Source organism: Oncorhynchus clarkii, chromosome 10, assembly GCF_045791955.1.
Source record: "Oncorhynchus clarkii lewisi isolate Uvic-CL-2024 chromosome 10, UVic_Ocla_1.0, whole genome shotgun sequence".
Classification (NCBI taxonomy): Eukaryota; Metazoa; Chordata; class Actinopteri; order Salmoniformes; family Salmonidae; genus Oncorhynchus; species Oncorhynchus clarkii.
This window is the reverse complement of record NC_092156.1, coordinates 61,937,481-61,962,551: the sequence shown is the minus strand read 5'-3', so window position 1 is coordinate 61,962,551 and position 25,071 is coordinate 61,937,481. Positions and strand designations below refer to the sequence as shown.

Genomic DNA, 25,071 nt, shown 5'->3' with positions numbered 1-25,071 from the left:
GCAGCTGGTTAGGAGAACTCACGCAGCAGGTTAGGAGAATTTACGAAGCAGGTTAGGAGAATTTACGAAGCAGGTTAGGAAAAGGGTTGGGGTTAGCTAAAATGAACAAAAAATATATTTTGATCTTCATTTGACAAAAACTGGATCTCATCTAGATACCAACCATTCATAGGGTTGTTACTACACGAGGTACAGCTAAGGACGATATTTACCATTGAACTACTGCGAGAGTTTGGATGTACGTTTTGAAGCCTGATAAATCGGCTTCTTCTTATACGTCAGTGGTCGGACATCACTTTTGCTATGGCAATAGCAGCTAGAGGCAGGAGAGCAATGTGCAGATAACGGGTGGTCAATATGGAGTTTATTTGAAAATACCACATTTAGGCTGTATTGGCATTTGGCAGGACAAATTGGCTTGGTTATATTGTATCTGTGCGCTGATACATTGTAGTTAATTTCCGCAGACCTTATTTTCGGCCCCTATCCTTTCCCCATTCAGTTTTTCCATAGAGACGGCTGAAAGAACCAGAGGTAGCTTATTTTCGGGTTTTAGGACTACACATTTTTTTAAATTAACAACAAATCAATACATAAAGCACATGAGGGAACACAAGCATACATAGATTACAAACAATGGACAATCGAGCTAGGGGTAGGTTTTAGGACTACAAATCTAAGCGATATCCGACTCCGATTCGTCATCAGTCCAAACTCTCGCGGTAGTCCAATGGTACATCTCGTCCGTAGCTGTACTCCATCTAGTCACAACCGTTTCACAGCGGTACCGAGAACAGTTTCCACGTAATCGTTTTTATTGTTTAGACATTTATTAACACCAAGGAACTGAATCATATGACTCATTTAACGGCACAGCATCACGTACTTACACCAGGTAGTATTTAATTCGTATTGGAGACGGGAGATGGTTGATAGCAGCTAACTAGCGTTACACCCCCCCCCCCCCCCCAAAGAGCTAGCGTTACCTAGATACATCTAACAATGGCTAACTGTGTGGGTTTTCACACTCAAATAGCCTCCATCATGGAGGTGCTAGCGAATGCAGCAGTGGCAGAGATCTGTAAACTCGTAGACGACGACTATGCAGTGTTTCGTTTAGAAATAACTCAAAGCCAGAAAGAAAACAGGGGATTGCGGAGGAAACTACAGCTACAGGAACTGAAGGTGGCACGGGAGCGTGCAGAGAGGACAATACGAGAGCGCGTCCTCGCCAGTCGTCCCAGTAGTGTCAAGATGCTTGACGGATACAGAGGAATGGCAAGAGGTACATTTTGCAGAAGGCCAAGGCTGCGCGGCAAGTCGCCGTTAATATAAAATTGTATTGGTCACATACATATTTAGATGTTATTGCAGGTGTAGCAAAGTGCTTGAAAATAGCTCATTTTATGTCGCCCCGTTCCCCTCTGCACATGTGTTCAGGTGTGTTACCCAGAATTGGGTCTTAGTCCGTTTTTGGATAGTATGATTACTTCGCTATCTTACGCAAAGACACAATATCATATTCTATCCGGATTCTTGATTTGCTGCATTTCCTATTATTTACTCAACGAAAACAATGTGATACATGGAACATAATACATCAATCAATAAATAGTATATCAATAAGTTATGAGAATTGTTACCTTACATCCTTTAAAAAAGCATGTAACCTTTAATTAACTATGCAAGTCAGTTAAGAACAAATTCTTACAATGACGGCCAAACCTGGACAACGCTGGGCCACTGCCCTATGGGACTCCCAATCACGGCCGGATGTGAACCATGGACTGTAGTGACACCTCTTGCACTGAGATGCAGTGCCTTAGACCGCTGCGCCACTCGGGTGACCAAATTGTAGACAGTGTTAACATAGCCACGGGAATTAGGGGTACTGCAAGCGCCCCTGAAATCAAAATGTAAAACACAAAAATATTAACCCCCCCCCCCCCCAAAAAAAAAACATTCCCACCAAATTAGTGTAACCTAACCACTTATTTTCCCCCAATCACACACTCAGGTGATGGACATCTCACTGGAGGCCATAGGAGCTTTCTGAAGCCAGCGGGACACAATACATGGAAAGATGAACAACCAATCACTGTTGATGAGGGGAGTGGAACCTCAACCCAGCACGTTATTGTGATAGAGGTTAGTGTAATGCATAAAATGTATTATTTGTCAATCAAATGTGGCCCTTTTTATTTTAGAAAGGCTCCCCTCAGCTATTCACTTGCTTACATGTACATTCAAATTTATTTGCCATAGGGGAGCTTGTGAGACTCCTACAACATTAAGTATGGTTACATGCACACAGTAATGCGATTATTTGCGTTGGTGGTTTTTTTTATCAACTGAATGTATGCATCTTCGAAGTAGTTTTCACATACAAACTTTACATGTCCCAATTCAGAATCAAATATCTTTCCCAAAAAACAACATGATAGAACATTTATTTTGATTGGCGATTTTGTACATTTATCAGAGTGCCAACAGGATTTCGCAACATTTTATTGTAATTTCTGTTGCCAAAAATGGCGGCAGCATTTCTGAAATTTCATATAAAGACATGTGCTCAGTTTTAGGACAATTTTAAGCAGAATACATAATACAAAAACAATTAGAAACACCTAAAGTGCTCAATTTTGTTTATTTTCCTCAACAAACAGCTATGTCATAATCCACTTACACACACACCCCTTCTCTCCATCAGGCTTGGGGCTTGCTGTCAACACGAGATGCACCTCCCATTCCATCTCTCTCTCAAAAAACCCCAAATTGATTCAAAGCTGATCAATCGCTTTCAATTTGAGGATCGATAATTCTTTCTAATAAATTGTCTTCAAAATAATTGATTGTGATTTTCTTTTCTGAAAGGGTTGTATGGTAGATAAAGAACAGATAACGTGGTTGATATGTACAATTATTTATTTTTTGAATCCAGAAAGATTGTTCTTTCGTGATCCGTATTAAGTTTTACAGAGTTTAAAACGGCAAAGCTGACAAATAGCACTCAGCTCTTTGCGCAGCGCTCTCCATAGACAGACTGGTGGAGAGCAGAGTGCCGACCACCCTACTAAAGCCAAGGTTAGCGGAGTAAAAGTTTGCGTGAAACGCCACTCACCTTGATTCTTTCAACACTTACCACAGTCTTCCCTGCTACCACTTCAGTCATTGTGGTCTGCCGCTGCTGTGGGAACTGTTGTGACATTCTCTTATGCTTTGCTGATTCGAAGTTACTGTTGGTTGTTGACTTTCTCTATTTTCTAAAAACATTTTTTAATTGTTTTGCACGTTCATTAGCTGTTATTTTTGTTGGAAAATTAGATTGATTTCAGTTCATTGTACTGCCTGTCAGCCATCAACAATCACCCATCATCTTCGCATGTGAATAGGCTGACAGGCCAGGGGGAAATAACTTTGTTGAAGGGTGGTCAGATTGTAACACCCAATCTGTGTATGCTTACTTTGATTTTGACCTTACTCTGCCCATCTTAAATCGGTGTAAGGTGTTTACATAACTATTGCATAATCTGCCTACTGCCATAATCAGTTTAATATAGAATTTTTACTATGCATGTAAACATACTCTTAATGTATCCAATTCAATTCATGTACCAATAATAACCTCTCTTGTGTCAGTCTGTAGATACAGAGGCTGCAGGTCCTGAAGGATCGTCTCTGGTCAAGCAGGAGAAGACTGAAGGTGAGGAGGACCAACAGCACAGCAGAGACATCCAGACTGGAGTGGCTGTAGCCACAGAGGACCCCACCAACGCCCCAGCACAGCCCAGGACTCGACGCAGCATCATGGAGGTCAGTGGAACGCTGAACTCCGTCCTCAATTCCGAGACAGATACCAAGACTTTAACTGTAACACACAGGCTTTTACACACAGGATCTGACCACAGATCAGACCCAAAGAGACTTGGGCTGTGGAAACTGGGCAGTCCTCCTGCTCCCGGCTCAGACTATGTACCGGTATTTCACCAGAACGAGAGGAAGGTTCATTCCCGCGAGGATGGTGATGGTGATGCGTTACACACTGGCGATGATGATCCGTCTTGTTCTTACGCTACAGAGATGGACCCTGGCAACATGCCCTTGGGTTTAGAGACACAGACTGATCTGTCTAGAGGAGACTGGAACCAGTACAGTAGTAGTATATACTCTGAAGGGTGCCAAGATAAGAAAGTGGAGGGTCTAGTTGTAGAGGAAGTGACTGTGAAAGTGGAGGGCGACATTTCTCCCACATGGAATGCAGATAGTCACTTAGGAGACGGACACTCACAGGGAAGATATTTCTTAGATTACAGGGAAAGTTTAGAGAAAAATCCAAATGTCGCAACCCACTCGCCTTCATATGCGTTCGGGGACCGTGACCCAGTGTCCACGTCGATGGGGCCTTCCGATTCACACAGCTGCATCCTTTTCGATCAGGTATTGCACTCAAACGACAGTGCTAGAGCCCAGGCTCAGGGAGGGGGAGAAACAACAGGCAATAGTAAAGAGAAACGGTTCCTCTGCATGTTCTGTAACAAAGGCTTCAGCAGCCCTCAGAGTGTGGAGATCCACCAGAGGGTCCACAGAGGGGTTAAACCCTTCAGCTGTACCCAGTGTCACATGCGCTTCAGCCAATCTAGTGACCTGAAGAGGCACCAGAGGGTCCACAGAGGGGTGAAACCCTTCAGCTGTACCCAGTGTCTAATGCGCTTCACCCAGTCTAGTGACCTGAAGAGGCATCAGAGGGTCCATACAGGGGAGAAACCCTTCAGCTGCCCCCAGTGTGACATGCGCTTCACCCAGGCTGGCAGCCTGAAGAGGCACCTGAAGGTCCACACAGGAGAAAGGCCGTTTGCCTGTCCGCACTGCGGGAAGAGGTTCTCAGAGAGGAGATACCTCAGGATACACCAGCAGAAAAACCATTCCACTCTATAAACTAGAAACCATTCCATGTTATAGCGTATAACGTTTAGATCAAACCCTGCGTTGTTGTCAGCAGAAAAGATCCACAGATGCATTTGGAGTAGCGAAAGTAACACATTTCAGTGTTGAATATTCCTGTTTTGAATATTTAATCTGTCAACTTGAATGAAAAATTTGTGAGGATGGTAGCGGCCTATATTGCCACTCCTATTTGCTATCTCTTCAGTATAAGCCTACAGCCTAGAAGCCACTCAGGCCTGGAGGGAAGCAAAAGTCATTCCGCTACCCAAGAATATCAAAGCACTCTTTACAAACTCAAACAGCCAACCAATCAACCTGCTACCAACCCTTAGTAAACTTCTTGAAAGAAAAATTGTGTTTTACCAGATACAATGCTATTTCACAATAAACATATTAACAACTGACTTTCAGCCTGCTTATAGGGAAGAGCACTCAACATGTACGGGACATACACAATGATGATTGGCTGGAAGAAATTGATAATAAGAAGCTTATGGGAGATGTTTTGTTAGACTTCAGTGCAGCTTTTAAAATTATCGATCATAATTTGCTGCTGGAAAAATGCATGTTATGTCTTTACGTGCCCATTTTTACCACATTCTTGCCAGCATACGCCTTTTATACCTCCTATGCGCATGCCAGAATGCAGGTGACGAGTGGCAGTAGTGGTGTGCAGATGCTGGTGGGCGTTTATTTGAATAAATCCATTGAATATACACTTTCAAAAATATATACTTTATTTTTTTTGTCAAGAAACATAAGACTAATAATGTATTTTCAATGGGATAGAATAGGCCTAGCATAGAGTTTAATGATGTTACATACAAATGAATTAAGTCAATAGTTCATTATTTTGTTCATTAAACCCACGACACACACCTACCCCATTCAGTCAACACGCTTGTATTTTATAGTAAGAATAAATAAATAAAATACAAATAATATTTTTCCAACACAACCACTGTCATATAAAAAAGTGGTATTCTGAAATAGAAGCACGTGCTTTTTTGATCCTTTTTTGATCCACATTTCATCTATTTCCTACCCTCACTCCACTTTGTTAGGGAGCAGAAAATAAGAGTTGAGTTCATATTTCACAATCTCCGCAGGCTTTTGGAGTTGCCTTTACGCGATCGAGCAAAATAGTAGGTCTACGCTTGCTACATTATAGCATTCAATATGTTTCTGATTTGCTCAGCCAGAAACCAATTAACCAAATAGCCTGAGACAAATCCGTGAAGTCGGGATTAGGCGTAGGCTACTAAGCAACTGCGAGTGAAGGGCAAAATAATCCACTTGTTAAACTGCATTGGCCTATATTACATGCTGACACAATGTTCTAACAAATGAGCCAACTATACAACATGATCATGAGCAGCACTCACCTCAATTTAGCTAACATTTCCCCGGGTGACATCAATAAGGGACCATAACTTTCACCTGGTCAGTCTATGCCATAGACAGAGCAGGTGTTCCTAAAGTTTTGTACACTATGTATAAGCCACTTAAGCCTAAAAAGTCTGTCATATATTGTATTTGTACTGTGTAGGCTATATGATGTTCGCAAATGCCTGTTTCATTACTTTACTTCAACTACTTTGTTTGTCCCCAAGACGCTTTCAATTAGAAAATGAATGCAGTTCATGTGTATGTGTGGTTTTCATATGATTTATTTAAAACTTGTTTAATAAACACAATGTGACTTTTCATTCTAAGACTTTCATTGAGAATCTCTTAAGTATACATCACATCTGATCTCACCATATTCTGCATACACCAGACAGCGCTTTATAACCATTATACACTTACTAAATATACCTACACATACCCACACACTAACACCTACTGTACACATCAAAATAGTTTTGTCAGGTTTGTTTTATGATGACTTGACTATTTTTACCCACATCATATTTATGTCCATGATGAGTTTAACAACAATGAAGTCACCTTGTATCTACAGTTTATGATGCAAACATATTGGGGATGGGTAAACACACTGGGGCCATACTTGCAAACATTAGAAAAAGTTCAAGGTAAAGTTTAAGTATCAGCAAATTAAAATCCTTGACGTAGTGGCATGTGATCAAAGCCTACATGTTAGCTGTTGCCACTACATGAGTTTACAGATTTAGCCCTATAATAACCTCACCAGATGGCTGGGATTATTTCCTGTAACAAATGATCAGCCAAATAAAAATGGTCAATGTAGTTGGACGTGTTCCAACATGTGTTCATGGAATAGTCCTTAACAGAAGTATAACAGCATGTACTGATAATCAGAGCAACTACATCACCTGTATCTAACTGATTGGCCAAATTGCTTTCTGTGTTGAGTGCCTAGATCCAGATAATTGTCACAGATTGTGGCAAGGGTTCGAATCTCACGTTAGTTCCCCCCCCCCTTTGAAATGTAGTATTATATTTGTGTTAGTGTGTTGAAAGGATGTAGCCTACAGCCAACAGTTTGAAAATGAAGATTAAGAATTAATTTATTAAGGAGCTACCTCTTTCTTCAGCCTTGCAGACAAACACTGCTATGACCTAATAATCATATTGCATAGGCTATATTATATTGACTTGTACACCAAATCATCTACTTTGTCACATATGTACTAGAGTAGGATTACAGGTCATCCTACAGATGGCAGTATTGCAGTTTATTTTAAATACGTTTATCGGAAGTCCGGACTCGAACCCACGCTAAGCCTAACGTGTGTAAAATATTCCAAATCTACAATCTTAATGGAGGAAGATATTTATTATGGGGAATTGTTTTTATTTGACAGTCATCTAACTCTGAGCGGGTCGAAAGTTTCAAGAACTACCAAGACAGTCGTGAAGAGGGCACGACAACACCTTTCTCACCTCAGGAGGCTGAAAATATTTGGCATGGGTTCCCAGAACCCAGGGACTCTGATGGCACAGCTGGCGCTGCAGTACAGCGCCCTTAACCACTGCGCCACCCGGGAGGCCCCCACTATAACCTACATTAATTCACATTAGATAGTGTCCTCCTTATGCTATAACCTATTAATGCATATGGGACTTTGTATGGTACACTTCCATTGTCGATTGGCTATAGTCGTCCGGAAATAAAAATGTATCACTCCTGGAACCCGTCTCATATGAAAACCATGAATTCAATGTAAACATGCAGACCGACACAGGCTACTGGCACAGCTACATAAACAATCAACGCTACTCTAGTATATTCTGTATCATATTACGTTAGCCGTGGAGGCTTGCACTTACATCTACAATGTTATATATACATTATTATAATAATCCACTTCGTCATGTGTGGACCAGCAGTGAACAGAATTTCCCTTAACAAAAATGCTTGAAGCGAGGGGTTTTCGAACCCGCATTTAATGAACACTGCCGTTTACGAGTCAACCGCATTAGCGCTGTTTGTCACCTGAAAAGCAATGGCTACGGAACATGACAGCTATTTGACCCCTGAGGCTTGACCCCTTAAACTCGAGGGTCGAGTGCCTGCGAGTTTTCGCTCCTCCCTTGTACTTGATTGATACATTAAGGTCACAAATTAGTAAGGAACACCTCTCACCTGATTTTCTAGGTCTTAATTGAAAGGAAAAAAACTAAAACCAGCAGACACTAGGCCCTTCATGGAATGAGTTTGACACCCCTGGCCTCATTTTTAAAATTTAACTAGACAAGACAGTTAGGAACAAATTATTATTTACAATGATGGCCTAGGAACAGTGGGTTAACTGCCTTGTTCAGGGGCAGAACAACAGATTTTTACCTTGTCAGCTAAGGGTTTCGATCTGCAATCTTTCGGTTATTGGCCCAATGCTCTAACCAGTAATGATGGGTCGTTTGCGAACGAGTCGGCTCTAAGAGCCGGTTCTTGTAGGTGAACGTTGGGAGCCGGCTCGCATATCAGAAGAGCCAAATCTATTTATAAAAAAATTAAGATATGAATAATCAAAATATGTAAATTAATAGAATGAAATAATTCAAAGAACGAAAAAATAAATAGAATTATATAGGCCTAAATGTTCAAGCGCGCACACACATTCGTTCTGACTGTCTGCTTAGACTAACAGCCTCACCTGTTGAACCTGTCAATCAGACACGCAGTGTCAACCAATGAACCAAAGATGCATGAGGGAGGGCTGAACCAACTCACTCAGTCACACACTTAGCAGCCGAGGAGAGAGAGGAAGGACAGCTGTGAAAACAACAGCTGGAAAATGAGTCGGAAGCACAGTAGCATTTGGATGCATTTTAATAATGTAGATAATGTTAGAGCACAGTGTAGAATTTGCCAAAACAAAATCTCATATAAAGCCGGTTCTACGCACAACCTACACCGGCATATGTGAACTATGCACCCAACGGTGAAGCTAGCTGTATCTTTGAGAAACTAGCTGGCCTGCTAGTGATAGTGGAGGAGCCAGCACATGGAGGTGTATTCACTCAGTCAAGTAGGCCTACTCCGCAACCCACAGCAACACAGTCTTCAATGGACCAGTTTATGCCAAAGTCTATGTTTGTAACAAAACGAGGCGAAATTGATATTGCATTGGCTAAAATGATTGCCACCGATTTCCAGCCATTTTCGATCGTGGAGGACAGAGGTTTTAGAAATTATAGCAATAGTCTAAATCAAATGTACACAATTCCAAGCAGGAAAACCCTTTCAAGATCACTTATTCCACAACTGTACGAGAGGACACAGGCTTCAGTGCGGGAAAGAGTCCAAAAAGCTACTGCAGTTTGCCTTACCACTGACTGGGTAACCACTTCTTACATGTCAGTTACATGTCACTTCATTGAAGATTTTTCGATGTCTAGCTGTCTTCTGGATTGCTTTGAATTCAGTGACAGACACACCTCAGAGAACTTGTTGAGAGTGGCCAGAGAATGGCAAGTAGATGGAAAAGTGTGTTAGCGACAATGCAGCTAACATAACCGAAGCCATGAACATTTTTAAATGGACCCATCATCCATGTCTTGCCCACACAATCAACCTGATTGTAAGAGAAGCTCTGAAGGTGATGAAGCCCACTGTGGACAAAGTGAAAGCAGCTGTGGAATTCTTCCGCAGGAGCACAGTAGGTGCTGAAAAACTAAAGTCTACACAACACCAGATGGGGATGCCTGAGCTGAGGCCTAAACAAGACTGCACTACAAGGTGGAATTCAACATTTTATATGTTGAAGCGGTTTCTTGAGTCAAATGATGCCATCATCTCTACCCTGGCCATTGTCAATGCACCTGTTGATGCTCTGACCCAAGAGGAATAATGGGAGGTGGTGGAGGAGGTGTGCAGAGTCCTGGAACCCTTTGAGCAGGGCACTGTGGAGATCAGTGGAGTGAGGTACAGTAAGCAGTTATTACTACATCATTTTTAATCCAGTATTATATATGTTTATGAGCAGTAGATGAGAATGTAGTATCAGCAGACAAAACATGAACCTGAACCTATAAGTTAGTGTTCTCTCTTTTCAGCTATGTGACAGCCTCAAAAATGATACTCCTGTGTAAGGGTCTGCAGCGAATCACATCCAGCTGCCAGAGAGAAGCAAATGTAACCACAGGATATGTGACAGAGTGGATGGACACACTATGTTCATCAATGGACTGAAAGTTCCACAGAATGGAATCATGTGCTATCAGAAACCATTGCACTTGACCCCAGGTTTAAGAAGTTAGCCTTCAGTGATGCCAGAGCGATTGATTAGGCTCTTCAAAGAATAAGTGAGGGACAGCCCCAGCAGTCAGCTGGCTCAGGCACCAGGGCAACAGAAAGAAGAGGGATCAGATGGAGCAGAAGCACCAGCAGTAGCGCCACAAACGTCTGCTGTTTGACGAGAGAGCAACTGGGTCAGAAATGTGCAAGTGAAAAAATTTGAGGTTGCCAGGGTTACAGTGCAGAATGTGTCTCATGCTGAGGCAGTGAGGAAAGGAGATGTTGATGGGAAAAGAGTGAGGCCGGGTGAGGGAGCCTGAGAGGATCCCTGTGACTCGTAGGCCAGAACAGTGACCAGGACAGTTTGTACTTTAGTAAGTTTGGTTTATTATCATTTATTGCTATGGTCATTAATTGTACCGCACAGATGTAGAAGAAATCCCAGAAGATATGTTTGGTAGCAGCAGCAGAAAAGTTTGTGGGTGTCAGATTTGAGTGCAAAAGAACTACACAGGGTTTTGAGAGAAGGGGTTCCAGCCTCCCAGGCCGACGGCCTATGGTGGGAAATATGTAGGGTTAGATGGTGGTGCCCTTTTTTCGTGAACAAAATGTGCAATTCAATCTCTGACCTGTGAAAGGCAGCAAAACGCAACAAAGCGTCTAGTCGGCCGGAAAACCACATGAAGAAGACCATTTAAACGGAAGTGAACAGTAACCAAGAACAATTTTTACGTTATCGTTTTTATTATTGTTATTTAGACGTTTATTAAAACCCTGCATAGCATCACATACTTACCCCAGGTACTATTTTATTTGCGTTGGAGAAAGGTTAGGTTGATGTTATCTAGGTAACGCTAGGTAGCTAGCCTCTAACAATGGCTGACTGTATGGTTTTTCACACTCAAATAGCCTCCATTATGGAGGTGCTAGCGAATGCAGCCGTGGCAGAGATCTGTAAGCTCGTAGACGACGACTACGCGGTGTTTCGTTTGGAAATAACTCAAAGACAAAAAGAAAACAGGGCATTGCAGAGGAAACTACAGCTACTGGAACTGAAGGTGCCACGGGACCGCGCTGACAAGACAATGCGAGAGCGCGTCCTCGCCAGTCGTCCCAGAAGTGTCAAGATCCTCGACAGATACAGAGGAACCGCAAGAGGTACATAAGGGGCTATTTATGTGTGGTAAATTCCGTAATTATATGTGGGGATTTTAATACGATTACGGAACCCAAGGATCTGGTATCTCAGTCAATGTCATACATTTAAATACACATTTTGAAACTTACCGCAACCTGAACCCTGCTGCAGAAACAAGGATGTTTAAAAAAATATATACTCGTTGCACAGTTGTCAGAAAATGTACAGTACCTGTCAAGTTTGGACACCTACTCATTCAAGGGTTTTTATTTATTTGCAATATTTTCTACATTGTAGAATAACGGTGAAGACATCAAAACTATGAAATAACACTGTTAAACAAATCGAAATATATTTGATATTCTTCAAAGTAGCCCCCTTTTGCCTTGATGACAGCTTTGCACACTCTTGGCATTCTCTCAACCAGCCTCATGAGGTAGTCACCTGGAATACATTTCAATTAACAGATGTGCCTTGTTAATTTGTGGAATTTCTTTCCTTAATACGTTTGAGCCAACCAGTTGTGTTGTGACAAGGTAGGGGTGTTATACAGAAGATAGCCCTATTTGGTAAAATACCAAGTCCATATTATGGCAAGAACAGCTCAAATAAGTAAGAACTTTCAAGAACTTTGAACATTTGTTCAAGTGCAGTTGCAAAATCCATCAAGTGCTATGATGAAACTGCCTCTCATGAGGACCGCAACAGGAAGGGAAGACCCAGTTACCTCTGCTGCAGAGGATACGTTCATTATAGTTAACTGCACCTCAGATTGCAGCCCAAATAAATGCTTAACAGAGTTCAAGTAACAGACACATCTCAACATCAACTGTTCAGAGGAGAACTGTGTGAATCAGGCCTTTGTTGAATTTCTACAAAGAAACCACTACTAAAGGACACCAATAATAATAAGATACTTTCTTGGGCCAAGAAACACAAGCAATGGACATTAGACCCGTGAAAATCTGTCCTTTGGTCTGATGTCTAAATTTGAGATGATTGGTTCCAACCACCGTGTCTTTGAGACGCAGAGTAGGTGAACGGATTATCTCCGCATGTGTGGTTCCCACCATGAAGCATGGAGGAGGAGGTGGTGTGATGATATGCTGGTGCTTTGCTGGTGACACTGTCAGTGATTTATTTAGAATTTAAGGCACACTTAACCAGCATGGCTACCACAGCATTCTGCAGTGATACACCATCCCATCTGGTTTGTGCTTAGTGGGACTATCATTTGTTTTTCAACAGGACAATGACCCAACACACACCTCCAGGCTGTGTAAGGGCTATTTGATCAAGAAGGAGAGTGATGTAGTGCTGCATCAGATGACCTGAACTCCACAATCATCCAACCTCAACCCAATTGAGTTAGTTTGGAATGAGTTGGACCGCGGAGTGAAGGAAAAGCAGCCAACAAATGCTCAGCATATGTGGGAACTCCTTCAAGACTGTTGGAAAAGCATTCCTCATGAAGCTGGTTGAGAGAATGCCAAGAGTATACAAAGCTGTCATCAAGGCAAAGGGTGGCTACTTTGAAGAATCCAAATATATTTGGTTTTGTTTAACACTTGTTTTGGTTACTACATGATTCCATATGTGTTATTTCATAGTTTTGATGTCTTCACTATTATTCTACAATGTAGAAAATAGTAAAAATAAAGAAAAACCCTTGAATAAGTAGGTGTGTCCAAACTTTTGACTTGTACTGTATGTATAAATCCCAAGTCTGTCTTTCATGGTGTCTTCGATACTCACATGGAAGACTCTACTAAAGAATTATGGTGGACAATAATATACGTTATGAACAGTAAAATTTGGAAGACAAGATGCATTATCACTATTAAATAATATTTTGTTCAATTAAAAAAATTATAATAATCAAAACAGAACTAAAAAGAAGAAATAAGATGGAATCCAAAAACTACCACAGACACTATAAAATCTGTAAATCACGTTATGTAATTATGAACTAAAATGTATTGATGTGAAACTTGAATTGTATTCATATGAAATATTTATGATTGTAAAATGTTAACTTCAATAAAGATTATTGTTTTAAAGAAAGAAAGGCAAGAGGTTTATTTTGCAGAAGGTCGTCCTTTCCCCTCTGCGCATATGTGACTTTAAATGTGTTAACCACATTTGGTTAACCAGAATTGGATTGTATGCAATAATTCCCCTGATTTATTTAGAAATCTTGCACAAAGACACTATAATTTTCTTGATTTACTGCATTTACTATTATTTACCTTTTGAAAACAATGTGATGCATGGAACATTTTCTACTGATTACAAATAAAATAACTTCTTGATACACTAAGTGTTTCCTTACATCCTTGCCAATTCTAGACAGTGTTAAAACTGTCAATAGTGTACAACATGGTGTTGAGCATTGATGGTACCTAACCTAACCACCTCTTTTCCCCCAATCACTGTCTCAGTTGAAGGACATCTTACTGGAGGCCACAGGAGCTTTGTGAAGCCAGCGGGACACAATACATGTAGAGATGACCAACCAATCACTGTTGATGAGGGGGGTGGAACCTCAACCCAGCACGTTATCATGATAGAGGTTAGTGTAATAGTATTACATCAAAATGAGAGTACATCAAATGTGGCCAGTTTATTTCAGAAAGGCTCCCCTCAGCTATTCACTTGCTTACATGTACATCCTAATTTATCTACCATAGGGTAGCTTCTGAGACTTCCCAACAACATTATTACCGGTACATGAGTGTTATCCAAATTCTAATCTCCCCTCTTCTTGTGTCAGGATGCAGAGGCTGCAGGTCCTGAGGTCAAGCTGGAGAGGTCTCAAGAAGAGGAGGACCCACGGCACAGCAGATGCCACTATACTGGAACGGCTGGAGCGCCCCCTGTAGCCACAGAGGACCCCACCATCGCCCCAGCGCCACCCATTACCCGACGAAACATCACGGAGGTCAGTGGAACGCTGAACGCCGTCCTCAAGTCAGAGACAGATACAGAGACTTTAACGGGGCTGGACCGACTGGGCTGTCCTCCTGCTCCAAACTCAGAGTATTTACTTTACGGTAACACAAGCCCAAGGACGGTTCTGTCCCATCAGGACTCAGGTGACACGTTACAGACTGGCAATGATCCGTCCTGTTCATACACTGCAGAGATGATACCTGGTGACATGCCTATCGGCTTAGATACACAGACTAATCCATTGAGAGGGGACTGGAACCGGTACAGTAGTAGTGTATACTCTGATGGGTGCCTTGATAAGAAAGGGGAAGGTATAGTTGTAGATGAAGTGAAAGTGGAAGGCGACACTCCTCTGACATGGAATGCAGACGAGACTCACTTAGGAGAAGGACACTCGCAGGGCAACACCAGTGACTTCTTAGACTACAGGGAAAGCTTACAGCCAAATCCAAATGTCGCAACCCACTCCCCTTTACACCCACTCAGGGATCGCAACCCAGTGTCCACGTCGATGGTACCTTCCGATTCACACGGCCGAGTCCTTTTCGATCAGGTATTGAACTCCAACGACAGGTCTAGAGCCCAGACTCAGGGACGGGGAGCAACATCAGGTAAAGAGAAACGGTTCCTCTGCATGTTCTGTAACAAAGGCTTCAGCCGCCCCCAGAAGGTGGAGATCCACCAGAGGGTCCACACAGGGGAGAAACCCTTCAGCTGTACCCAGTGTCACATGCGCTTTGCCCAGGCTTGCAACCTGAAGAGGCATCAGAGGGTCCACACAGGGGAGAAATCCTATAGCTGCCCACAGTGTGAAAAGAGGTTCTCCCACCAGCACCAGCTGAAGATGCACCTGAAGGTCCACACAGGAGAGAGGCCGTTCCCCTGTGTGTAGGGAGGGCTGTTACGGTGACCGTAATACCGCCGCGCCGGTGGTCACAAGTCATCACTGTAGTCAAATTCCACGTGACTGTTGAGTCATGGTAACTGAGCTACTCAAACTGCACTCTGTAAATGAGTGTTGCTGATGGGCGTGAGTAGCCTACCAAACTTGCTAATGGCCATCAATATGCTAATTGCATGGTACTCAACACTCTATTGTCCCTCAAATCACTCTGACATCAATGCTAATGCATTTGAAAATCGCATCAAAAACACTATGATTGAATTTGAATAATCTGCAGGGGTCGCAATAGCAGGAATACATGTGTGTTGCATTCTGAAAATACATGTGTATTGACCATGACTTTCAAGTTCCACATTTTTATATTGAAATAGACTTGCTGCTATTATCTGAAATGTCTCATCCATCCTCCAAACCATGCTCTCTATCTCTGCGCAGAGTGATTTGAGGGACAATAGAGCGTTGAGTACCAGGTCATAAGCATCTTGATGGCTGTTAGCAAGTTTGGTAGGCTACTAACGCCCATCAGCACCATCCGTTTACAGAGTGCAGTTTGAGGAGCCCAGTTACCATGACTCTACGTTCACGTGGAATTTGACTAGAGTAATTCGGTTTCAAGTTCCACATTTTTATATTGACATAGACTTTCTGTTATAATCTGAAATGTCTGATCCATCCTCCAAACCGCGCTCTCTCTCTCTGCACTCCAAGTGGGTGAAAGGGGAGGGAGAGAAATGCATTGTGATTGCAACATTTCAAATTGCAGTTGTGGGAAAATCATGCAAATAGGCCTATTGTTATGACTGTTGGAAAGAAGTGGGTCTCAGATGTCTTTGTGCTTTTTGCCACTTTTTCTCCCCAATTTTGTGATACCTAATTAGTAGTTTTGTCCCATCGCTGCAACTCCCGTACGGACTCGAACGAGGCGAAGGTCGAGAGCCATGCGTCCTCCGAAACACAACCTGCCAAGCCGTACTGCTTCTTGACACACTGTTCGCTTAACCCGGAAGCCAGCCGCACCAATGTGTCGGAGGAAACACCGTACAGCTGGCAACCGAAGTTGGCTTGCAGGCGTCTGGCTCGCCACAAGGAGTCGCTAGAGCGAGATGGGACAAGGACATCCCAACTGGCCAAACCCTTCCCTAACCTGGACGACGCTGGGCCAATTGTGCGCCGCTTCATGGGTCTCCCGGTCATGGCCGGCGGTGACACAGTCTGGGATCGAACCAGAGTCTGCGATGCAGTGCCTTAGACCGCTGCGCCACTCGGGAGGCAGGAGAGTCTCAGCTTTCTGTAGGTTTTATATTTATTTCTCAATTTGGACAGCTGGAGCACCTTTTTTAAATGAAGTGTCTCATAGGCTATAGCTTTGAGATATATCTTATACGGGGCGGAGTAATTGCATAGGCCTATAGACATCATTGGGTATGCTGAAAAGTGTTCAGGACATTACATTAACTGTTAACTAACTACTTGAACTGTTAGTTAGCTGTGTAATTGATTAATCTACCAGCATATTATATTTAGTTTTCTAGCTAATGCATTTTGAGTTTCCACTTCCTCAGATGGTGAATTAGCCCAAATCCACATATACAGTATGTCACTAAAGTGAGTACACCCCTCACATTTTTGTAAATATTTGTGTATATCTTTTCATGTGACAACACTGAAGAAAGGACACTTTTCTACAATGTAAAGTAGTGATTGTACAGCTTGTATAACAGTGTAAATTTGCTGTCCCCTCAAAATAACTCAACACACAGCCATTAATGTCTAAACTGCTGGCAACAAAAGTGAGTCCACCCCTAAGTGAAAATGTCCAAATTGGGCCCAATTAGCCATTTCCCTCCCCGGTGTCATGTGACTCGTTAGTGTTACAAGGTCTCAGGTGTGAATGGGGAGCAGGTGTGTTAAATTTGGTGTTATCGCTCTCACACTCCCTCATACTGACTGATCACTGGAAGTTCAACATGGCACCTCATGGCAAAGAACTCTCTGTGGATCTGAAGAAAAAAAAATATTGCTCTACATAAAGATGGCCTGGGCTATAAGAAGATTGCCAAGACCCTGAAACTGAGCTGCAGTACGATGGCCAAGACCATACAGCGGTTTAACTGGACAGGTTCCACTCAGAACAGGCCTCGCCATGGTCGACCAAAGAAGTTGAGTGCACGTGCTCAGCATCATATCCAGAGGTTGTCTTTGGGAAATAGGCATATGAGTGCTGTCAGCATTGCTGCAGAGGTTGAAGGGGTGGGGGGGTCAGCCTGTCAGAGCTCAGACCATACGCTGTACACTGCATCAAATTGGTCTGCATGGCTGTCGTCCCAGAAGGAAGCCTCTTCTAAAGATGATGCACAAGAAAGCCCGCAAACAGTTTGCTGAACACAAGCAGACTAAGGACATGGATTACTGGAACCATGTCCTGTGGTCTGATGAGACCAAGATAAACTTATTTGGTTCAGATGGTGTCAAGCGTGTGTGGCGGCAACCAAGTGAGGAGTACAAAGACAAATGTGTCTTGCCTACAGTCAAGCATGGTGGTGGGAGTGTCATGGTCTGGGTCTGCATGAGTGCTGCTGGCACTGGGGAGCTACAGTTCATTGAGGGAACCATGAATGCCAACATGTACTGTGACATACTGAAGCAGAGCATGATCCCCTCCCTTCGGAGACTGGGCCTCAGTCTATCTATATATATATATCACACACACTACCGTTCCAAAGTTTGGGGTCACTTAGAAATGTCCTTGTTTTTGAAAGAAAAGCACATTTTTTGTCCATTAAAATAACGTCAAATTGATCAGAAATACAGTGTAGACGTTGTAAATGACTATTGTAGCTGGAATCTGCGTGTTTTTTATGCAATATCTACATAGGTGTACAGAGGCCCATTATCAGCAACCAATTGCACATTGTGTTAGCTAATCCACATTTATCATTTTAAAAGGCTAATTGATCATTAGAAAACCCTTTTACAATTATGCTAGCACAGCTGAAAACTGTTGTTCTGATTAAATAAGCAATAAAACTGGCCTTTAGACTAGTTGAGTATCTGGAGCATCAGCAAAAAAGTCCCAAACTTTGAACATCCCAAGGAGCACCATTGAATTCATTATTTTAAAAAATTGAAAGAATATGGCACCACAACACACCTGCCAAGAGAGGGCCGCCCACTGAAACTCACGGACCAGGCAAGGAGGGCATTAATCAGAGAGGCAACAAATATAACCCTGAAGGAGCTGCAAAGCTCCACAGCAGAGATTGGAGTATCTGTCCATAGGACCACTTTAACCCGGAACCTCCACAGAGCTGGGCTTTATTGAAGAGTAGCCAGAAAAAAAGCCATTGCTTAAATGGCCAAAAAGCATGTGGGAGACACCCCAAACATATGGAAGAAGGTACACTGGTCAGATGAGACTAAAATTGAGCTTTTTGGCCATCAAGGAAAACACTGTCTGGCGCAAACCCAACACCTCTCATCACCCCGAGTACACCATCCCTACAGTGAAGCATGGTGGTGGCCGCATCATGCTGTGGGGATGTTTTTCCATCGGCAGAGACTGGGAAACTGGTCAGAATTGAAGAAATTATGGGTGGTGCTAAACACAGGGAAATTCTTGAGGGAAACCTGTTTCAGTCTTCCAGAGATTTGTGACTGGGACAGAGGTTCACCTTCCAGCAGGACAATGACCATAAGCATACTGCTAAAGCAACACTCGAGTGGTTTAAGAGGAAACATTTAAATGTATTGGAATGGCCTAGTCATAAGTCCAGACCTCAATCCAATTGAGAATATGTGGTATGACTTATGAGCTGGTGCAGTTTTGCTTTGAAGAATGGGCAAAAATCCCAGTGGCTAGATGTGCCAAGCTTATAGAGACATACCCCAAGAGACTTGAAGATGTAATCGACAAAGTGTTGACTTTTGGGGGGGTGAATGGTTATGCACGCTCAAGTTCAGTTTTGTGTTATTTCTTGTTTATTTGACAACAAAAATATGTTGCATCTTCAAAGTGGTAGGCATGCTGTGTAAATCAAATTATACAAACCCCCAATTTTAATTCCAGGGTGTAAGGTAACCAAATAGGAAAAATCCCAAGGGGGTTGAATACTTTCGTGTGTGTTGTGTGTGTGTATAAAGATGTCCCTACTGTTGGTGCATGCAAATGTGAGCCATTTCAACTGAACATTGTGGTTACATTAATGAAGAATGAAATCAAATAAATCTTATTCATGATGAATAAATGATGCGTGTCAGGAGCTGGTCCTTTTTACAACACACCTATTATAGCGTTCGTGTTTCATCGACACTGTCGAGTGCATACGGATGGCATGCCCATGCAGCTGATAATGGCCTATTCTAAAGTATAAAGTATAAAACCTTATAAATTGAGAGTAGTCTGATGGGAGAGAATATGATCACTTGTGAATGAGAGACTAATGAGCAGTACGTACAGTCTAGGCAAGAAACAGCGCATGCCTTTTTTGCAACTTTTTAAAATCATCAATAGTTACATCATGCAGCCCATTTGTTTTGATTTCTAATTAGGTTTGTCTCACAACTAAAGTTGCCAAATAACTCGAAATGAAGCATATAGGACATGTTACAAATGATCCCTTTTTACACTCGACACAGAAAAGCCGGTCCATTGCGCACTCGCTCGGCAATCGTTAGAGAAAAATATCCCTTCTATTCTTGTAACTATAAAGTCATATAAAATAATTGCATAGGAATTAAGCATATATTTTCTGCTATTGGCATGGCACTCCCAGATCGGTAATATACAGTAGGCCGACTCAATATGAAATCCTGTTCTTCTGAAATACATTTTCTTCATATCATGTTTCTTAACACCAGCTATTGTGATGGTGTATATTAAATAGATTTGTAATCCATATATTCATTGTAGATGGTCCAAAGGCGCGCATCAGCGGCTTGTATGCGTGGAAACCCGGAGATGCCAACCGTATTTATATTAATGCATGGTCAATAACCTCGAGACCGGTGGTCACTCTGCGTGACAGTTAACGGCTGACACATTTTCATGACCGCCACAGCCCTACCTGTACACACTGCAGGAAGAGGTTCTGAGAGGACCTACCTCAGGATACACCAGCAGAAAAAAACATTCCACTCTATAACATAGAAGCCATTCCACACGATATCTTCTGATGTTTGGATCAAACGTTGAATTAACAGATTTCAGTGTTGAATATTCCTAGGTAGAATATTGCATTGAGACATAAATCATCTGTTACATATTGCGTTTGTATTGTGTAGGCTATATTATGTTCACAAATGCCTATTTCACTACTTCTATTCAACTAACTTCTTTTTTTCCCCAAAGACACTTTTAATGAGAAAATGAATGCAGTTAATCAAGTTCATGGACATTTTTTAAGACGTGTGGATTTCATAAGGCCAATTTTTTCCGTTTTGTTACGAAGTGGGATTAAAATGGATTCGTCAATGATCTACAAAAAAAGTGGAAGAAAAACTATACAATATATATTTTTTTAAATCATGAAAAATAAAACATCTGAGTCTATACAGGTTAGAATCACCTTTAGTAGCAATTACATCTGTGAATCTTTGAGTAAGTCTCAAAAAGCTATCCACACCTGGTCTGTGCAACATTTGGCCAATTTATTTTAAATAATAATCTTAAATCCCTGTCAAATTGGTTGTTGATCATTGCTAGACAACCATTTTCAGGTCTTGCCATAGATTTTCAAGCAGATTTAAGTCAAAATTGTAACTTGGCCACTCAGGAAAATGTGCGGTCTTCTTGGTAAGCAACTCCAGTGTAGATTTGTCCTTGTGTTTTAGGTTATTGTCCTGCAGAAAGATGAATTCTCCCAGTATCTGGTGGAAAGCAAACTGATCCAGGTTTTCCTCTAGGATTTTGCCTGTGCTTAGCTCCATTATGTTTATTTTTTATCCTGAAAAACGCCCCAGTCCTTAATGATTACAAGCATACCTATAATACGATGCAGCCACCACTATGCTTGAAAATATGGGGAGTGGTACTCAGTAATGTGTTGTATTGGATTTGCTCCAAACATAACCCTTTGTATTCAGGACAAAAAGTACTATTTTAGTACTATTTTACTGCCTTGTTGCAAACGATGCACGTTTTGTAATATTTTTATTCTGTACAGGCTTCCTTCTTTTCACTCTGTCAAAGAGGTTAGTATTGTGGAGTAACTACAATGTTGTTGATCCATCCTCTGTTCTCCTATCACACCCATTAAACTATGTGACTGTCTTAAAGTCAGAGGTTGAAAACTTATTGACTCAAGAAATTTCAGCTTTTCATTTTTTATTAATTTTTCAAAATTAAAAAAACATAATTCCACGTTGACATATTGTATGTAGGCCAGTGACCCCAAAAATCTCTATTTTAATCCATTTTAAATTTAGTCTGTAAAATAACAAAATGTGGAAAAAGTCAAGGTGTATGAATACTTTCAGAAGGAACCGTAACAGTGGAGGCTGCTGAGGGAAGAACGGCTCACAATAATGGCTTGAATGGAGTTTAATGGATGGAATAGAGTGAATGGAATGGTATGAAAACCATGTCCTTGGAACCATTCCATTTACTCCATTCCAGACATTATTACGAGCTGTTCTCCCCTCATAAGCCTTCACTGCACTGTACCCACACACTAACAAACACCTACTGTGCACTTCAATATAGTTGAGTCAGGTTTGACTGATGATGACTCATATTTACCCACATCATATTTATGTCCACCAGGATGAGTTTAACAACAATTAAGTCATTCTGTAACTACAGTATAGGACTCAAGCGTAGTGTGGATGGGTAAACACTGTTGAAAGTGTGTTTATTATCTGTGTGTACGTACCTGAGGGAGTGTATGTCTGTAATCTGTATCACCTGTCTCTTCCAGGAGGAGGAGGGTCCAGAGGTGCCGCTCATGAAGGAGGAGAGGTGTGAGGAGGGTCTGGGGAACCCTGAGGGGAACATGGCCATGGACGACAACCAAACTACACCTCCTCCTGAACCCACAGAGGAACCAGCTGAGCAGCACAGGACCACATACAGTCTCTCTGAGGTGAGCCCACTGTGGACTACTGTCTGAATGGTATTAGGTCAGGTCTTAATTCATTTTTTCTTAAGTGTGGGACCCTGCCATTGAATTATCCAACCATTAGTATAGTATCAAATCAACTAATATGTATGCATTGTACTCATAGCCCAATCAGAAGATGCTCCATAGCAGGGTGCTCATATCAGATGTCTTGATCCAACATCTTCTCTCTGTATTTCTTACAGTCAGTAGACATGGAGGAAGGGAAGCCTGATCTGCTACTAGTCAAAGAGGAGACAATAGAGGACGGACAAGAGAGCATTGATCTGCTGAGTGGACTAAAGATGGGGGAGCAAGGTAAGGGAGAAATACATATAGCCTACATACAGTATTACATCTTCAATGGGAATAGCGATGCACCTGACTATTTTGTCTTCATTTTCTTCATTCATACAATGAAATCAATACAACTTATGTTTACATACAACAAAAACACAATGTATGAACTTGACCATGTAATTGACTAAAAAACACTCCATATGTAGAGTTTTCTCTGCCATGTTTGTAAAGTCTATTTTCTAACCTCTTCCTGCAGGTGGTTGGCTGGAGGCTAACAGAGGAGACTGGGCGGCCATCTTGGATACCCAGGGAAAAGCAGCCAAGAGCCCAGGGGACAACATCATTGAGCATGCCAGGACCAGATGCGACATAGTGGAGGTCAATGGATGGAACAGCGTCCTTAATTCTGGGCTGGGGAACAACACTGTTAACCACAACCAGAAACAGACGGTCGAATACAAAACAACAGCTGAACTTAGTCTTCATGACAACAGACTGGCTGAGACCAGGGCGAGGCGTAGATTTGGTCTGCGGGGACAGGGAGGTGTCTGTATGAGAACAGCCACAGACTCGGCTAGCGATGCTCCGTCCTGCTCCTATAGTTGTGATTCAGAGAGACTGATGGCGCCTCAGGTTAACCCTCTAACAGGTGCTGCCTTCAGCCTGCCTTCTATAGGATCTATCAACTGGAACATGGACCCTGCAACAACACAGACACTCCCTGGCCTTCGTCCTCCTCACAATCTCCTAATGTTAAACCAGACCTCAGATAATGCCAGTGCCTCAACACTAAATACCTACACAAGCCCATTGACAAATGACAGTAGTAGAGATGGAATCAGTAAAGGTGGCATCGCCAAAGATAAGTGTTTCCCGTGTTCGTTCTGTGGGAAAGCCTTCAGTTTCCCCAAACAGGTGGAGATCCACCAGAGGATGCACACGGGGGAGAAACCATTCGGCTGCCACCTGTGCTGGGCCAGTTTTTCACACTCGTTCAGCCTGAAGAGGCACCAGAGGGTCCACACAGGGGAGAAACCATTCAATTGCCACCTTTGCCGGGCCAGTTTTTCACACTTGTTCAACCTGAAGAGGCACCAGAGTGTCCACACAGGGGAGAAATCCTGAAGCTGCCCCAGTGTGAGAAGAGGTTTTCCCACCAGCATCAGCTGAAGATGCACCTGAAGGTCCACATGGTAGAGAGACCGTTCGCCTGTACACACTGCAGGTTCTCAGAGAGGAGATACCTCAGGATACACCAGCAGAAAACAGGTCCATGTATAGAGTATAGTAACATATAGTACTAGTTAGTGTGTTTGTAGTTAATTCTGTTGCTTTTGAATTTAGTAGGGAACTGGATTAGGTAAACTCCACCCAGCACTGCCAGAAGAGGACTGAGTTTTTCCTAGCCACTGTTCCTAGCCACTTCTACATCTGCATTGCTTGCTGTTTGGGGTTTTAGTCTGGGTTTCTGCTGATGTATAAAGGGCTTTATGAATGCATTTGATTGAAATTTGATTGAACTGAGGAAATAATGAGTATGATGAGGCAGAGTAGATGATATGGTGCTGGATGGTGTGATAGTGTCTAGTAAAGATGCTTCACTAATGAAGAATGACAAACTTAGTCCCTTTAGGTTGATACTGGTGGTGTTCTAGTGAGATCAGGATGGTGCCTTGTAATGTTGAACCTTTTCCAAAGTATTCTGAAATTAATTTTATCAAAGTAAGGGTTCCAGATTTACAGAAAAGGTCCAATGGTACCATAGTGAGAAAAGTTAATCTACTTGTATCGTTTTGTGCAATAAAAGTACCGTACGTAAAAGTTATGCGAGTAAATTACCATTTTGTTGAAATGAAATACGAATTTGACTGTGCTGACTGACTTGGTTGTTTTTGTATCATTGCAGGGACTGAGTTTCCCTTATAAGTCCATTTCAACTTAATTTTTTGGGAAAATGGTCAGTTACTTGATAAAACCTTCGGTACTTAATTATTTAATCAACACACACAGTCGTGGCCCTTGCACTTTTATCAAGTAACTGACCATTTTCCCAAACAATTAGGTTGAAATTGAA

General features: G+C 42.2%; 3 protein-coding genes across 5 annotated transcripts in view; 2 read left to right on the top strand and 1 right to left on the bottom strand.

Moving 5' to 3' along the window:
- LOC139418939 (zinc finger protein 282-like) overlaps positions 1 to 25,071 on the top strand; it is a 189,983-nt gene that overhangs the window by 59,520 nt on the left and 105,392 nt on the right. The gene's annotated exons all lie outside the window — the stretch shown is intronic.
- Positions 1 to 25,071, bottom strand: part of LOC139418947 (uncharacterized) — a 349,701-nt gene that overhangs the window by 249,514 nt on the left and 75,116 nt on the right. The window lies entirely within an intron of this gene.
- LOC139418944 (uncharacterized) lies at positions 736 to 24,822 on the top strand. Of its 3 annotated transcripts, XM_071168736.1 has the most exons (7): positions 923 to 1,285; positions 2,018 to 2,154; positions 14,521 to 14,688; positions 22,518 to 22,682; positions 22,904 to 23,015; positions 23,254 to 24,044; positions 24,128 to 24,377. In XM_071168736.1, exons 1-7 carry the CDS (start codon positions 1,003 to 1,005, stop codon positions 24,293 to 24,295), a joined length of 1,824 nt encoding a protein of 607 aa, XP_071024837.1. In that variant the 5' UTR covers positions 923 to 1,002; the 3' UTR covers positions 24,296 to 24,377. The 3 variants fall into 3 exon arrangements, with proteins under 3 accessions (XP_071024835.1, XP_071024837.1, XP_071024836.1); XM_071168735.1 differs by lacking the exons at positions 923 to 1,285; positions 2,018 to 2,154 and adding exons at positions 11,288 to 11,767; positions 14,189 to 14,319 and having other exon boundaries at positions 23,254 to 24,822; XM_071168734.1 differs by lacking the exons at positions 14,521 to 14,688; positions 22,518 to 22,682; positions 22,904 to 23,015; positions 23,254 to 24,044; positions 24,128 to 24,377 and adding an exon at positions 3,640 to 6,656 and having other exon boundaries at positions 736 to 1,285; positions 2,018 to 2,148.

What these genes read in the sequence shown, in the direction of transcription:
- LOC139418944 (XM_071168736.1), top strand. Translation starts at nt 1,003, where the DNA reads ATGGCTAACTGTGTGGGTTTTCACACTCAAATAGCCTCCATCATGGAG. An exon ending in CCACATACAGTCTCTCTGAG is followed by an intron (nt 22,683 to 22,903) that starts GTGAGCCCACTG and finishes TATTTCTTACAG; the next exon opens with TCAGTAGACATGGAGGAAGG. An exon ending in ACTAAAGATGGGGGAGCAAG is followed by an intron (nt 23,016 to 23,253) that starts GTAAGGGAGAAA and finishes CTCTTCCTGCAG; the next exon opens with GTGGTTGGCTGGAGGCTAAC.